The sequence below is a fragment of the Bufo bufo genome, chromosome 4 (assembly GCF_905171765.1).
Source record: "Bufo bufo chromosome 4, aBufBuf1.1, whole genome shotgun sequence".
Lineage (NCBI taxonomy): Eukaryota > Metazoa > Chordata > Amphibia > Anura > Bufonidae > Bufo > Bufo bufo.
In genome coordinates, this window is record NC_053392.1 from 425,213,726 (window position 1) to 425,230,004 (window position 16,279).

General features: G+C 48.4%; 1 protein-coding gene across 1 annotated transcript in view; it reads left to right on the forward strand.

The window, feature by feature from the left end:
• The window catches only part of LOC120998606 (saccharopine dehydrogenase-like oxidoreductase), a 166,650-nt gene extending 150,975 nt beyond the window's left edge, over positions 1-15,675 (forward strand). The window contains exons 10-12 of the mRNA XM_040429322.1: positions 5,983-6,094; positions 6,734-6,815; positions 15,371-15,675. Coding sequence (XP_040285256.1) covers positions 5,983-6,094; positions 6,734-6,815; positions 15,371-15,476 — 300 coding nt within the window. The 3' untranslated portion in view covers positions 15,477-15,675. The remainder of the gene's footprint in view (positions 1-5,982; positions 6,095-6,733; positions 6,816-15,370) is intronic.
• Positions 15,676-16,279: the final 604 nt, after the last annotated feature.

Below are 16,279 nucleotides of genomic sequence, written 5' to 3' on the forward strand. Positions count from 1 at the left end.
TGACCCCATTTTAGAAACTACGGGATAGGGTGGCAGTTTTGTTGGTACTAGTTTAGGGTACATATGATTTTTGGTTGCTCTATATTACACTTTTTGTGCGGCAAGGTAACAAGAAATAGCTTTTTTGGCACCGTTTTTTTTTTTTGTTATTTACAACATTCATCTGACAGGTTAGATCATGTGGTAATTTTATAGAGCAGGTTGTCACGGACGCGGCGATACCTAATATGTATACAATTTTTTTTATTTATGTAAGTTTTACACAATGATTTCATTTTTAAAACCAAAAAAATGTTTTAGTGTCTCCATAGTCTAAGAGCCATAGTTTTTTCAGTTTTTGGGCGATTATCTTAAGTAGGGTCTCATTTTTTGCGGGATGAGATGACGGTTTGATTGGCATCTATTTTGGGGTGCATATGACTTTTTGATTGCTTGCTATTACACTTTTTGTGACGTAAGATGACAAAAAATGGCTTTTTTTACACCGTTTTTATTTTTATTTTTTTACGGTGGTCATCTGAGGGGTTAGATCATGAGATATTTTTATAGAGCCGGGCGATACGGACGCGGCGATACCTAATATGTATACTTTTTTTTTATTTATGTAAGTTTTACACAATGATTTCATTTTTGAAACAAAAAAAATCATGTTTTAGTGTTTCCATAGTCTAAGAGCCATAGCTTTTTCAGTTTTTGGGCGATTATTTTGGGTAGGGTATGATTTTTGCGGGATGAGATGACGGTTTGATTGTTACAATTTTGGCGTACATGCGACTTTTTTGATCACTTTTATTACCTTTTTTGGGAAGTAAGGTGGGCAAAATTTCAATTTCATCATAGTTTTTTATTTTTTATTTTTATGGTGTTCACCGTTCGGGTAAAGTAACATGACCGTTTTATAGATCAGGTCGTTACGGACGCGGCGATACCAAACATGTGTAGGGAATTTTATTTTTTTCATTTTTTATCAGTGATAAATGTGTTTTTTGATTTTTACTTTTTTTTCACTTTTATTCACTTTTTTTTGACCCAGACCCACTTGGTTCTTGAAGATCCAGTGGGTCTGATGTCTGTATAATACAGTACAGAACAATATATATTGTACTGCACTGTATTTTACTTACACTGAACAGATCTATGCTTTCAGCACAGATCTGTTCAGCACCATGGACAGCAGGACGCCTGAGAGGCGTCCTGTTGCCATGGGAACCTTCCCCGTCTGCTCAGAACTGCGCAGACGGGGAAGGGTAAGTACAGGGCTGAGGGGGGCTCTCTGGGAGCTCTCTCCCTCTCCCATCGGGGGGTTGCAAAGGCACAGCAGCCCCCCGATGGGAGATGGGAGCTCCCTGCGCTGTTAACCTTTTCCATACAGCGGTCCGTACGGACCGCTGTATGGAAAGGGTTAAACGGCTGACATCGCATCGCAGATGTCAGCCGTTTATACCAGGGTGCCAGCAATGTGCTGGCACCCTGGTATCCCCACTGAACACCAATGAGTTTTCAAGGGGAGGCGGGCGGGGGATCGCGATCCCGCCTGCCGCACCGCCCGCCTCCCGCACCGCCCACACCGCCCGCAACCCTCCCCCTGCACCTCCCGCCACCATAAAAATCATTCGGGGGTGCAGGGGGGGGTGAATTAAGGGCTTCTGTCACCCCACTAAAGTCTTTTTTTTTTTTTTGGGCTAGTTAAATTACTTATATTGCGATATATGAAAATATAATGGTCTTACTTACTTTGATTCAGCAGTTTCTTCTAAAAACGAAGTTTTATAATATGTAAATTAGGTCTCTACCAGCAAGTAGGGCGGCTACTTGCTGGTAGCAGCTGCAGAAAACCGCCCCCTCGTCGTGTTGATTGACAGGGCCAGCCGGGATCTCCTCCTCCGGCCAGCCCTGTCGGCATTTCAAAAATCGCGCGCCTGTGTTCATTCGGCGCAGGCGCTCTGAGATGAGGAGGCTCGCCTCCTCAGAACTCCCTCAGTGCGCCTGCGCCGATGACATCACCGAAATAGAAGACTGTCATCGGCGCAGGCGCACTGAGGGAGTGCTGAGGAGGCGAGCCTCCTCATCTCAGAGTGCCTACGCCGAATGAACACAGGCGCGCGATTTTTGAAATGCCGACAGGGCTGGCCGGAGGAGGAGATCCCGGCTGGCCCTGTCAATCAACATGACGAGGGGGCGGTTTTCTGCAGCTGCTACCAGCAAGTAGCCTGCTCCTGTGCTGGTAGAGACCTAATTTACATATTATAAAACTTCGTTTTTAGAAGAAACTGCTGAATCAAAGTAAGTAAGAGCATTATATTTTCATATATCGCAATATAAGTAATTTAACTAGCCCAAAAAAAAAAATATGACTTTAGTGGGGTGACAGAAGCCCTTTAACAAATCGGCACACACGCACGGACACAGGGCTTTTATTAGTATAGATGGGGTAAGTCAGTCTAATAGTAACTGATTCTGGAATATCATGTTATTAGTAACTACATATATGAAAATTGAAATTAGGGTCGAAGTGTGACAGTTATCCTTTAAGCATGCATGGGATAGGCATAAGGCCATCCTTCATATAAGATAGGGCCAAGGGCTATTCATAGTATTCAGTATATTGGGCAGACTAGAGGGGCCAAATGGTTCTTATCTGCCGACACATTCTATGTTTCTATGAATGCGCATTTTGATACTCTGCTTGACAACGTCATGAAGTTTAAGTTGAGCAAAGACCGGAGCATGGTCCGAGGGTCCCTGTGATCCATACCCTATATCTTCAAGATCTGTGTATACTGCGGCGTTGCCAAGGAGGTAATCAATCCTGGACAAGGCACCCCTGGCAGGAGTAAAACAGGAGTATTCCCTCTGAAGCAGATATTTAAGTCTCCACATATCTAGCCATCCCAATTCCTCAACCACTCTAGAGAGGTTGGTGACATGTTAGGTGCGACTGTCTCCTCCCTCCACCGAATGAAATCTATCCAGATCTTCGTGCATCACTAAATTAAAGTCTCCCATACAGAGCAGTTTGGCATTGGGATACTGCGCAACAAAGCCCATCACCCCCTGGAATATGGTCATAGTAGCAGGGGAGGAAGGGGGTGGGGGGTTTGTTTATATTGACCACCACATATGGAGTGCAGTTGATGAATGCATACACAAATATATTGCCCCTCTGGATCTACCACTGATTGCTGGATCTACCACCCATCTAATGTTCTTATGGACAAGTATAGCCACTCCTCTAGAATGCGTCGACCCGTACGCATTCAGAGACCACTGAACCCATGGCTTCTTAATTCTATTCCCGGTCTCTGGAGTGAGGTGGGTCTCCTGCAGTCCCAGGATATGGGGACTGTACTGGCGTAAATGGGAGAATACAGCAATTCTTTTCCTGGGGCTGCCCAGTCCTCTTACACTCCAGGACACAACATTCAAATCTGCCATCTATAACCCAACAACTCTTTCTTCAAATGAATCCGCTGTCCAGCCTCAGAGGGATAAAAACCCTCTCTTGAACCTTCTCTCACATACCCTCTGCTCTAGAATACTATGAACAGTGTACCATGCGTTTAACAGAATAAACAGTATACAACTTAACTGTAGTTCAACAGACAATTGAGTGAACCTGTAAATGATGACATCACTGCCATCCTGTAGTGTGGCTAAGTTACCGGAGACCTGCATAGTGCAGTATGGTGTTAAATCTATGCAGGTACCTGCTCGGCCCCTTAACAAATAAAATAATGTGGCATAATGCGTGCATATAGAAAAAGGAAAAATGGGGAAAGAAAAATAAGTGGGGGGGGGGGGGCAGTAGCTTCCCCTCTGATACACCAGAGTGGAGTACTATGATCTCAAACGTTCCACTAGTGCAGGGTTAAGGATTGCCCTGAGTCCCGGACTGTGATGTTGAGTCAACGGAACGCATCTAGCAGGTGAGTGTAGCAGTGTGAACAGAATACTTGCGACATCTGCGAAGGCGATAGCATCAATGAGGCCTTGAGCGACTTGGTCTCTTGGAAATCCATTCCTCCGCTTCCTTTGGGTCAGCAAAGAAGACTGTCTTTTCGCCATCTATAACCCGAAGACGCGCCGGATAAGCCATTGAGATCAGCACAGTCAGTGCTCTATAACGAAGTATATAAGTATAGAGGCAGGGCGACTATACTATGTATAGCTATCCCTATATATTGTACATCTTCTCCCTGCCTGTACTTACTGACAGTAGCCCTCGCTTCTGCATCTCCCAGCGGCTGGTTAGTTATTCAGCACTCATCACACTAACCATGTAAAAATAGCAAAGAGACAAGGCAGAAAATATATATGTGTGTGTAGATAGATAGATAGATACACATTTTTTTTGCCATATAAGACACACTTTCTTTCTCCCAAAAGTGGGGGGGAAATGGCAGTGAGCACTATTATGAAGCACTCAGTAGTACAGTAGGACCAGAGAGCGGAGAATACAGCACTCCTTGTGCTGGCTGTACTCACTCCTCCCTGATCGTCTTCTGCTGGCGCCTCACACAATGTTGTGACCTGTGTACAGTGTGAGGACGTAGGTGCTCTCTGTGACGTACTATGACCCAATGTTGCACAGCGTGACAACGCGGCAGGAAGGAGGCTGAATCTCAGGAGCAGTGGTGGTGGGGACCGACACAGGAGAGGTGAGTGTTTTTTTTTTTGTTTTTGTTTTTTTTTGTCTGAACTGAGGTCTGATTAACATTGGGGGTCTGATCTGAGATCTGGCTAACATAGAGGTCTGTTGATTAAATATTTTTTTCTTTGAGGGCAGGTGCACCTTATAGAGTGAAAAATAAGTGTACTTAGCAACCCTCATTTAGAGGGTATGGCTAAAAGAAAACACTTAACACCCAGTTTTTCTTTTCATTAAAATGTACAAATTAAGTTAATAAAGTATATTAGACTTCTCTAATATACTTTATTAACTTAATTTGTACCAGTTTCCTTGTCACTTCCTCTACACATTGCAAAAAAAATACATTAAATAACTGTTACACTTTAATACCAGAAAGACCCACAATAAAAACTTTTGCAAAATAAAAACTGTTACTACTTTTGAATAAATGATCACTAAAGCATATTTGAAAAGAAAGAGGGGCTGCTTTGGTTTGAATGGCTGCCACATAATACTAAATTGTGGCCGGACACAGCCTCTCCCTGCAGTTACAGCTGATCAGTGGGCTTTTTGGGATATATGAACATATGACAGATTGGTTGCAGAAATTACTATGATTGAATGACTGGAACAGATTTTCAGTGTGAGAATTCAGATAATATGTTAACACGTACCGTAGTGGGCTAATGGCGTTACCAAAGCATTTACATATACAACATATGTATTTTCTTTTTCATTTTACTTTTGGATAGCTAGAGCTGTATGTAGTTATACACAGACACGTCCCCCTGCACTCTTCTCCCTCATTGTCCTCTTTGTCTGTCAGTCATATACGAGTGCATTAGTCATTTCTGTATATGTTGGTTATATTACCTGTACCTACTTGGATTAGAACATAAGAGGTTGGTACTTCTACAATACCCATATGATCTCCCACATGCACTGTGAGAGCTAGCAGTGGAAGGTGTGATCCCACCACCAATATGTCAGACTAAACTAACCAACCAGGGAGTCCATTAGAAAAACTGGTTCCTTGGTCCTTGACCACAGCAACAAATGATCGGCTGAATCATGCCACGCACGTGCTGTTTCAGCCAACAAAGGCCAAAAGAATTAGTGTGGTTGGCCACGTTTTCAGCAGACTAGGACTGCTCTGGGCCATCGGAAACAATCACTTATGCTTGTTTTTCAAACAATTGCTAGTCGATCATTTCGGCCAACTTCACCCTATTTGGTTTTCCATTAATTAATCAGTGGTTGGTACAACCCAGAAGTCATTTTCAAGAAAAAGCTTTATTGGTAATTTAAGATAATGTGAATATGAAAATATCTATTACTAAATGTATTGACAGATGGATGAATCTTCTTTCTCAATGACATTCTTCGGGGAAGGTTACAGTCAGGGCCAAGACCCTCAGCAGGGAAAACCTAATGTGAAAATCTGCACACAGGTTTCAGGACCAGGTAAGGTTTTCAGTTTTTTCTTTGTTAAACTGAAGTTCTACTTTGGAGCCACTTTAACCATTATTATCTCTAGTGTAATGTTATCTTGGCTTCTGCTCAAAAGTGGCTTCAAACATTTATCACTAAGGCTAGCGCTAAACAGGGGCATCACGGTGGCTCATTGGTTAGCACCGGTGCCTTGCAGCACTGGGGTTCTGAGTTTGAATCCGATCAAGAACAACATCTGCATGGAGTTTGTATGTCCTCACCGTGTTTACGTGGGTTTCCTCCAGGTACTTGGGTTTCCTCCCACACTCAAAAGACAGCCAGTAGTCTGTTTCCGGCATTAGTGCCGAGATTCGGCTGGACAAATACTACTGCAAGCATCGTTATTTGTCCAGCCGAATCCCGACACTAATGCCAGATGCAGGTGGGATCCCCGCTGGGTTCCATTATAGTCAATGGGCTCTGGCAGGGAAAGGTAGTATTTAACTATTCGAGATACGAGGAACTTCGGAACAGTTTAGCGTTAGTGTGAAACTAGCGTAAAATGGTGTACGGTAGAGTAAAATAATGTACGGTAAGCAATCAGCAGATATGTGTTCTCTTGTTAAACTGAATATAATTTTAATAGTACTTGTTCCACAATATGCTTTACAGAGGCTGGGTATGTGACTACTCCAATAGCCATGGTTCAAGCTGGACTGACCCTTTTAAAGGAGCCAGAATCTCTTCCAAAAAGGTATGTGCAATCCTGCAGCAGTTGAATAGAGATGTGTAGTTTATTTCATACTAGTATATAGGGGAGATTTATCAACACTGACAGGTGGTACACCCCTGCTTTACTCCGCTGGCGGATGTGCTTCTACAACTCTCACGCAGGCACACTCGGCAGCGCTTCTGTGGTCTGCGAAAAACAGCTCCCTGATGTTATTGCCCATAGAAGGGAACGCACTGTGAAGGCGCTGGGAGCGCAGCAAAGTGTGTGCCATTGAATGTATTCTGGATGATATTGATGACCTGTCCAGACATTAGGTCATCAGTATCAAAAAGCTTCAAAACCTCTTTGTCTTACATTCTCTGTCAGTGATAACTGTACAGTCTCTTCAGAATGAAAAGGGGAGCAGTGGTTTACTGACCGACCTCACCACTTCCTACCGATTGAGTATAATCCACTGGCGCTGTTTTGTAGTTAGAGTTGTTGTGTTTTTATGAGTCCCTTTCTTCATCCTTGTACGGGCGAGTTCAGATCACCGTTGCGAATTCCATTATAACATGGTCGACAGGATTTTGGTTTCTGTCCTGCAGAACAGAAACCAGAAGGATCCGTTATGTTGCCCATAGACCTCTATTATGACGAATCAAAACAGAATGCCTCTAAAGGTTTCCATTTTGAATTCCGTCTCACGAAGTCCGTTATTTTCCGTTATAACCATGTATAACGGAATTCATGACAGTGATGTGAACCCGCCCTCAGATATATTTATACAGAATACCTTCGTTTTTTAAATGCAGTTGGAAATAAGAGTCTGAACTACCAGCGATGTACAAATATTTAAATCCCTCATAACACCCTCCTGTGTCACCTAGACTTTAAAGGGGTTGTCTAAGATGGTTAAAAATCTCGGACAAGCTTCCACAGTTGCTTAAATTTAAAATTATGTTACAGGCGCCTCTTTCTCCAGTGTTCTCTGCACCACCTGGTCCTACTAATGCTTTTTTTTTTTGCTAACTGCAGCGGTGACCTGCCAGCATATGCAGAGGCGGACTGAGAACCCTCAGGGCCCCCGGGCAAAATAAATCAAGGGCCCCCTTCCAGGCCCCACCCATGTTCCACCTTCAGCCACGCCCATGTCCCACCTCCAGCCACGCCCCTATCCCGCAAAACACGGAGAACCGGCCGTGCGCGTTCCGCATTTTGCGGAGCGCACATGGCCGGCTCTATATAGAGAATGCCTATTCTTTTGCGGACAAGAATAGGACATGCTGTCCGCATCTTTTGCGGCCCCATTGAAATTAATGGGTCTGTACCCGTTCCACAAAATTGCAGAACGGGTACAGATCCGTTCATACGACAGTCTGAATGGGCCCTTAAAGGCAGGCAGCGGCCTAGCTAGCAACCATGAAAATGTACCAAGGGGAGGCACAGCAGCATCCAACTAAGTGGCCTAGCGCTCATCTTCTCTGAGAAGATAAGCGCTAGGCCACTTAGTTGGATGCTGCTGTGCCTGCCCTTGGTACATTTTTATCATGGCTGCTAGCTAGGCCCCCCTGCCTGCATTTAATGGATGCTGCTGTGCCTGCCCATGCCCTTGGTACATTTTCATGGCTGCTAGCTAGGCCACTGCCTGCCTGCATTTAATGGAAGACTTCTCTCATCATTTACATCTTAGAAGATCACCGACAGACTCCAGTTCAGAGTTCAGACATCTGAGACACTGTATGATTCGTAATCATCACACCAGGTCACCACCTACCCTAACAGCTGTCCTGAGTGGACTCTCCTGTCCAGCTGTCTCGTGCTGCTGGCTGTGTGACCTGCGTTCAGCGTCTTTAATCTGGGGCTCTGGCTGAGGGCGGCTGACACACAGTCAGTCACCTCACCTCTAGGTAGGACCTGCGGCTGCACTCCTCCTTCCTGCCGCCGAGGCACCGCTCGTCACGCCCCCGTGGCCTGCCCTGAGCCCATGTTGCTGAGGCAGAGGGCAGTGCCAGTGGCGGCCGGGCTACCTATCATAAGCAGCAGGCTGGGGATGGGCGGGACTCGGGAAGCTGTAGGCGCGCCAGAAAAAAAAGTCATTCATTTTTTCTCTTACTTTTATACATTGGGGGACACAGACCATGGGTATAGCTTAGAGGTATTAGTAGGAGGGACACTATGCAAATACAAAAGAGCTCCTCCTCCTCGGGCTATACCCCCCCCGACTCCACCAGGAGGAACTCAGTCTTTGCTTAGTGTCCGGTGAAGGAGGTTGACACGATTACTATCTCTACTCCGGTTTGTTATTTTCTTTCTAGATGGGGACACAGGTCGGCATGGCGCCTTCCTGGTCCCCCGTGGAGTGCCCGCTGCCGTCTTTGGGACGCTGCCTGGCTGCCTCCATTGCCCCCCAAAGAAGACAAGTGGATCCGGGCTCGAACCTGCAGCTCCGGTATCCCACCAGCCACTAGGTCACTTGCTGCCATCCTCCACCAGAGCACTGCACTCCTGGGCAATGAGTCAGAAGTCTGAAGAGGTGCATCCCTGCTGGTCCTGGAGTCGAGGGAGAAGATCTGCAGGAGCAGATAAGTATTGCCTGCATCCCTGCCACCCCCTCCCTCCTTCCTCCCTCTCTCCATTCTCATTACTCCTGAGGCTGCCTGGGTGAAGCAGAGATAGGAGTCCTGCTGGGGGCACGTTGGGGCTCTTTATTAGGGGCACATGTTGCCTGCCTTTATGACAGGCTCGGCTCTGGCATGTTATGCGCGGCACTGCCGGCATCGCTCCTTTTCTTTTCCTCCAGTCGGTTCAGGGCAGGGGACGCACCGCAGAGTTCGGCGGTAGACTCACCGCTGCAGCCGCCGATAGCTCTCTCCTTCTTACTCCCCAGGGACATTAGCCCCCAGTGAGGGGTCCCTGGTGGCGGCAAGTTAATTTTTTCATATAGTGCGCGCGCTCTTTTCGCACCATTATGACGCGGCCGGGGGGCGGAGCCTCTGTGCCGCTCTGGCGCTTCCTGCTCGCGGTGTGCGGCCGGGCAGCCTGAACTCTCGCGTGACTTCCCCTGCTCCTCTCCGCTGAGGTCCTCTCTTCTGTTGCCTGAGTGGTGAGTCATTTCAGACAACTGTAGAAGATTTTTCAATCCTCATTTGTCATTCATTATGCCTAATCCACTCCTGCCTGTGGCAGATTCAGTGGACTTTGACAGACCTTGCTGCTAAGGCTACAGCAGTTGTAGGGATAAAGTTTTTAAAAAAAATAATAAAAAAATGGAGGGTGATCTCTGGGATTCCCCCTTAGTCTGCTATGACCATTTCTCAGACCTCACCGGCCTCCTGTCAGGTGTGCCATTCAGCCTATTTTTCTGTCGCCTGTCTCTTGTGCCCTGCCCCTGGACAGGATCTCCTCCTTCTCTTGCTCAGCCCAGTCCTCCCTCTGCATGACGCAATCCTGCCTCTCTGCGGAGACAGCGGTACCCATCTGGGGTTCCACAGCCCTCCCCTCTCCGTGGGAGCCTGCGGTCCCCGCTTGCGCATCGGCCATGTCCAGCGCGGCCGCTGATTTGGTCTTAGTCGCCAAGACGGCCGTGTCCTTTAATCCTGTGGTGCCAACCACTCCATCTCCTCTCAGTGGTTCCCACAGTGGACACCTGACTACGAAGAGGCAGCGTAAGCGGCAGCATCCCTCCTCTGATGACTCCGTCTCCCGCCCCCCTCACCTGTGGCGATTTCGGACAACTCTTCGCCCCTCCCTAGGGAGAACAGGTCTGAAGGGGAATTATCCGGCTCGGACGAGCCATATCCTTTTTGGATTTTTGGATCCTGTGACGCCAACCACCTCTCAGTGGTTTTTTCCACAGAAGACGCCCGACTACTAACAGGGAGCGTGAGCGGCAGCATCCCTCCTCGGATGACTCAGTCTCCCCCCCCCCCTTCGCCTAGAGGCGTGTTCGGACGACTCTCCCCTCCCCCTCAGGGAGCGCAAGTCTGAAGGGGAATTGTCCGGCTCTGACCAGGTCATGGAGCGGGACCCCTCGCCTAAGCTCTCCACCATGGTGGCTGACTTAGTGGCGACTGTCCGAGACACCTTTATTCTCCAAGGGGATTCTCCTCCTTCCACGGGTCAGGAGTTCCCCCCTTTTTCCGTCCAGGGAGTCGGAGACTGCCGCGTTCCCGGTCCATGAGGGATTTTCCGCGCGGTCATATCCTGGGCCTGGGGCCGTCCTAATAAGGTTCTCGACCTCCAAGCGCATGAATGCACTTTATCCTTTCCCTGCTGACGGCGAGGAGAGGTGTCTCCTCCCCCTAAGGTGGATCCCCCGGTGGCCGGACTAGTCAGTTATACGGCCCTCCCTGTCTTAGACAGTTCCTCTTTGCAGGTCGCTGTAGACAGGCGCATGGACTCTTTCCAGGTCATTTTTTCACTGGCAGGCGCGTCCCTGCGACCTACCTTTGACCTAACAGGGGTGGCCAGTGCTCTCTCGGTGTGGTTACAGCGCCACCACCAAGAACTGGCGGAACAAGATGCGTCTACTGACACACTGGATTTGGTTTTCCAGATGTCCCAGGCTTCTAAGCTTCTTTGCGAAGCTTCTGGGACGTTGTTTCCCTCTTTGCCCGCATGTTAGCCATCTCTGTCATTCAGTGCAGAGAGGTCTGCTTAAAGGTGTGGGTCGCCGACCGCTCCACCAAGCGCTCCCTCGCTAATCTCTCCTTTGGGGTTTCCAGACCTTATGGGGTTCAGCTGGACGAGTTCACCTCTGCATGCCTTTTGCATTTTCTCGTCTGGTGGACTGTCGCCTGCTTCCTCCGCCTGGGGTCTCAGGTCGTCCGCAAAAAGGGCCCTCATTCAAACCAGCCTTCCTGGCGCTAGAGGGCCCAGTCAGCCCGCCCTGCTGCTCCTAAGCCTGTCTGCATGTCCCGATCGCGGAATCCCACCAACGATTCCTGCGCTTCGCCATTGGGGGTCAGCTTGTCACCCTTCCTTCGGGTTAGCGACCACCCCTCGGGTCCTTACAAGGTCCTGGGCCGCTCATGGCGCTTCTTCGTACCAGGGGCATTCCTTTGCTGCCCTATCTGGACGAAATCCTGATAAAGGCCCCCTCTCTACCGCAGGCTGAGGACAGTGTCCGGATCACTGTTCAGACTCTGGAACAGTTCGTCTGGCTGATAAATTTCCCAAACTCCTGCCTCTTCCCCTCCCAGAAGCTCTCCTTCCTGGGGATGATTTTGGACACCTCGGCCGCCAGAGTATTCCTGCCAGCCTTCAGGTCGTCCCAGATCCAGGGGGCAGTGTCGCATATGCTGCGCTCCCCGTGCCTCTCCATACGGGAATGCATGCGGGCCCGGGGTCTTATGGTAGCCTCTTTCGAGGCCGTTCATATGCCCAGTTCTCACACTCTCCTGGGGCAACAGGAGATCCTTTTCCTCTGGGACAAGACCTCTCGGGGTCTGGACGATAACATCTGCTTGTCTCAGCTTGTTCGGGCAGCTTTCCCTTGGTGGCTGTCCCTGATGAACCTGAGGTCGGGGAGATCTTTTCTCCCATTCTCCTGGACGATCATCACCACCGATGCCAGCCTCCTGGGTTGGGGGCGGCGTTCTCCAGTCTCGCACGGTTCAGGGGGTTTTATCGGCGGCGGAATCTCGCCTTCCGATCAACATTCTGGAGCTAAGGGCGATTTTTCCACTCCCTCTCCCATTGAATCCTCTCCTTGTGGGTCTCCAGATGAGGATCCAATCGGACAGTGCCACGACTGTGGTCTACATCAACCATCAGGGCGGGACCTGCAGCCGGATGGTGGTGCAGGAGGTGACGAGAATTCTGACCTGGGCGGAGTTGCACGTTCCGGTGTCGTCAGCAGTTTACATTCCAGGAGTGGACAACTGGACAGCGGACTTTCTAGACCGCATCAAGGTGGATTCAGGCAAGTGGTCTCTGAATCCAGATGTTTTCGAAGAAATCTGCCACAGATGGGGCAGTCCGGATGTGGACTTGATGGCATCCAGGCTCAACAACAAGCTCCCGGTGTTCCTGGCTCGCTCCCGGGATCCGAAGGCGTACGGGGTGGACGCGCTGGTGTCTCCATGGCAGGACTTCAGTCTCCTCTATGTCTTCCCTCCGCTTTTTCTACTACATACGCAAGATCGGGGCGGAAGGGATTCCGGCCATTCTCATCGCCCCAAAGTGGCCTCGCCGCGCGTGGTTCTCAGACGTGGCGGACGCCCCATGGCCTCTTCCTGACAGAAGGGATCTACTGTCTCAGGGCCCGCTCTTCCACCGGAATTTACGGCCTCTTCGTTTAACGGCGTGGCTGTTGGACCCGCCATCCTGATGACGAGGGGGTTCTCGGATTCAGTGATTAGAACCATGATCAGTGCGAGGAAGCCGGCTTCCTCCAGGATTTACTTTCGTACCTGGAAGGCCTTCCTGACTTTTTGTGAGAACTCGGGGTTCCCTCCCCTTTGTTTTTCCATCCCGATGGTGCTGTCATTTCTTCAGTCCGGGCTTGAGATGGGACTGTCGTTGAGTTCCCTGAAGGGTCAGGTTTTCGGCGCTGGCCGTCTTCTATCAGAAGATCCTTGCTCTTATAGGTCCTGTGAAGACCTTTCTTCAGGGGGTGGTACTTTCGATTCACCCGTATGTTCCCCCCTTGTCTCCTTGGGATCTTAATTTGGTCCTGTGCGCTCTGCAGATAGCCCCCCTTCGAGCCTCTGAGTGAGGTCTCCCTGACTTTTCTCACCTGGAAGGTGGTCTTCCTTGTGGTCATGACTTCCATCAGACAGGTGTCGGAGCTGACCGCTCTTCCGGCCAGGAGCCTTTTTTCAGTTTTTTCTCCAGAACGAGGTTGTGCTCTGTCCGGTTCCCTTCTTTTTGCCCAAGGTGGTCTGTCCCTTGCACCTTAATGAGGATCTTGTTCTGCCCTCCTTTTGCCCTTCCCCGGCAAACCACATGGTACGCGCTCTACCTTCCCGGGATGTCGTACGGACCCTGAAGGGTATCTCGCGGCTTCCGCTTCCGTCCGCCGTTCGGATTCTCTCCTGATGATTCCCGAGGGTCCTCGTAGGGGTCTGGCGGCCTCCAAGGTCTCTGTGGCGTGATGGATCCGCTCAGCTATTTCCACGGCTTATCGCGCTCGTGGTAGGGTTCCCCCGGCTCGGATTACCGCTCACTCCACTAGGGCGGTGGGGGGCTTCCGGGGCAAAGCGCAATCGTACCTCTGCGTCTCAGCTGTGTAAGGCGGCCACCTGGTCGTCCTTACATGCCTTTAAGAAGTTCTATCAGTCGTATTCACTGGCTTCGGCTGATGCTGTCTTTGGCCGCAGGGGTTTGCAGGCTATGGTTCCTGTTTGACCGTTGGACGTTCCTCCTGGCGGTGCTGTGATTTTTTTTTTTTTCACCCCATGGACTGCTTTATGACGTCCCATGGTCTGTGTCCCCCAATGGATAAAAGTACGAGAAAAGGAGATTTTTTTGTGAAACTCACCTGTAAAATCTTTTTCTCGACTTTTCCATTGGGGGACACCGCTCCCACCCATTCTGCCTGTTGCAGGAGGGGTCTTCAGTTCAGTTTCGGTTTGTGGTCGGACCTTATGGCTTGGTCCGATGGTTTCCATAATTTTTTCTTGCTCCTTCTCCTACTGCTTTTGCAACGCCTGAGTTCCTCCTGGTGGAGTCGGGGGGTATAGCCCGAGGAGGAGGAGCTCTTTTGTATTTGCATAGTGTCCCTCCTACTAATACCTCTAAGCTATACCCATGGTCTGTGTCCCCCAATGGAAAAGTCGAGAAAAAGATTTTACAGGTGAGTTTCACAAAAAAATCTTGTTTTTCCGCCCTCTGCACACCCCAAAGGCCGGCCGGCAGGCCCCCTTCCCGGCCGGGCCCTCAGACCGCGTCGGGAAGGGCATGTGACCACTGCAGCCAATCGCTGTCCTCAGATGTCTGTTTCTACCCAGTTTCTGAATGGTTAATTCAGAAGAATCCTCTTCTTTTAGGATGTCTGTACATGGTGCTGTCTGGTAATAAAAGGTAATCCCCTTGTGGATCCTTCGGCCAGAATGCACCATGTACGAGCACCCTAACTTTGCCTAATCCATTGATAATCATCTATGTCCCAAAATCAGATTTCACTTCTGAACAGATTTGTGGCATGTGTGTGCCCTGTGCTGCAGACCACAAATAGCAGTCCGCAATGCATGGTCACTGTTCATGTCCACGACGTTTGCGGGTGTGGACCCATTCACTTGAATGGGTTCACATTCCGCACCACAAAAAAATAGAATGTGTTCTTTTTTTTTTGCGATGTTGAGCTATTTCAGGTGGACTGAAATCCCACTGAAACACTTCCGTGGGCTTCCGAACCGTGCCTCTGCTCTGCATCTTGTGGATTGCAGACCCATTCAAGCCAGTGGGTCCATATCATACAGAGTGCACATGGCCGGGGCCCATATATTGCGGACCCGCTGTTTGCGGTCTGCAATACGGGCACGGAGCACGCATGATCGTGTACATGAGCCCTTCTAGAGTGTCTGTAGACCATTGCTGCTTAGTTTTGGTCTTTTTTTTTTTTAATCTCTCTAAACACTTTTGTCTTCCAGTGGAGGAGTGTACACACCAGGAGCAGCATTCTCCAAAACCAAGTTGATTGACCGCCTCAACAAAGCTGGCATTCATTTTACTGTGCTTAGTAAGATAGATACTTGAGTAATACATTGCACTATAGCTATCCACATGACTAATTGTTATAGTACAGCACTTAGGAACCAAATAATACATTTGTTTCTTTATTCCTCCTTTGGAAATGATTTACGTTATTAAAAAAAATGCACAGTACAATGAGAAATGTTACCATGTTTTTAATTAACAACTAATGTAATAAAGTCTGCATTGACAGTCTAAAAAGTTATAGATGGTTCGGCCTTGATGTCCTCTTATTTCAATAATTTGGGGTCTGTATGTGTTTGGCATACACGGTATACTTAGCTTGTGAGAAGCACTTTTTGTTCATTACCCCCTAAAGACCAGGCCTATTTTCATTTTTTATTTTTTTTATTTTTTTTCCTCCCCATGTTCTAGTAGACTCGACTTTATTGTTTTTCCTTTCACATAGCCATACGAGGGCTTATTTTTTGTGGGACAAGATGCATTTCTAATGGCACCATTTAGTTTACCATGTCTTGTATTGGAAAGTGGGGGGGGTTATTTGTGGGGTAAAATTGAAGCAATTTTGCGGGGTTTTGCTATCATGGCTTCACTGCGCGCTAAAAATGAGATGAGGTCATCATTCTGAAGCTCAGTAGGATTACAGTGATACCAAACTCGTATAGTTTTTATTTAGTTTTATTACTTAAAAAAAAAAAACTTTGGAAAAAAAATCTAGATTTTCTTTTCGATTTTCTGACAACCATAACTTTTTTATATTTCGGTTTGAGCTGTATGAGGTCTTGTTTTTTGTGGAACGAACTGTAGTTTTTATTGGTACCATTTTTGTGGTATGTACGACTTTT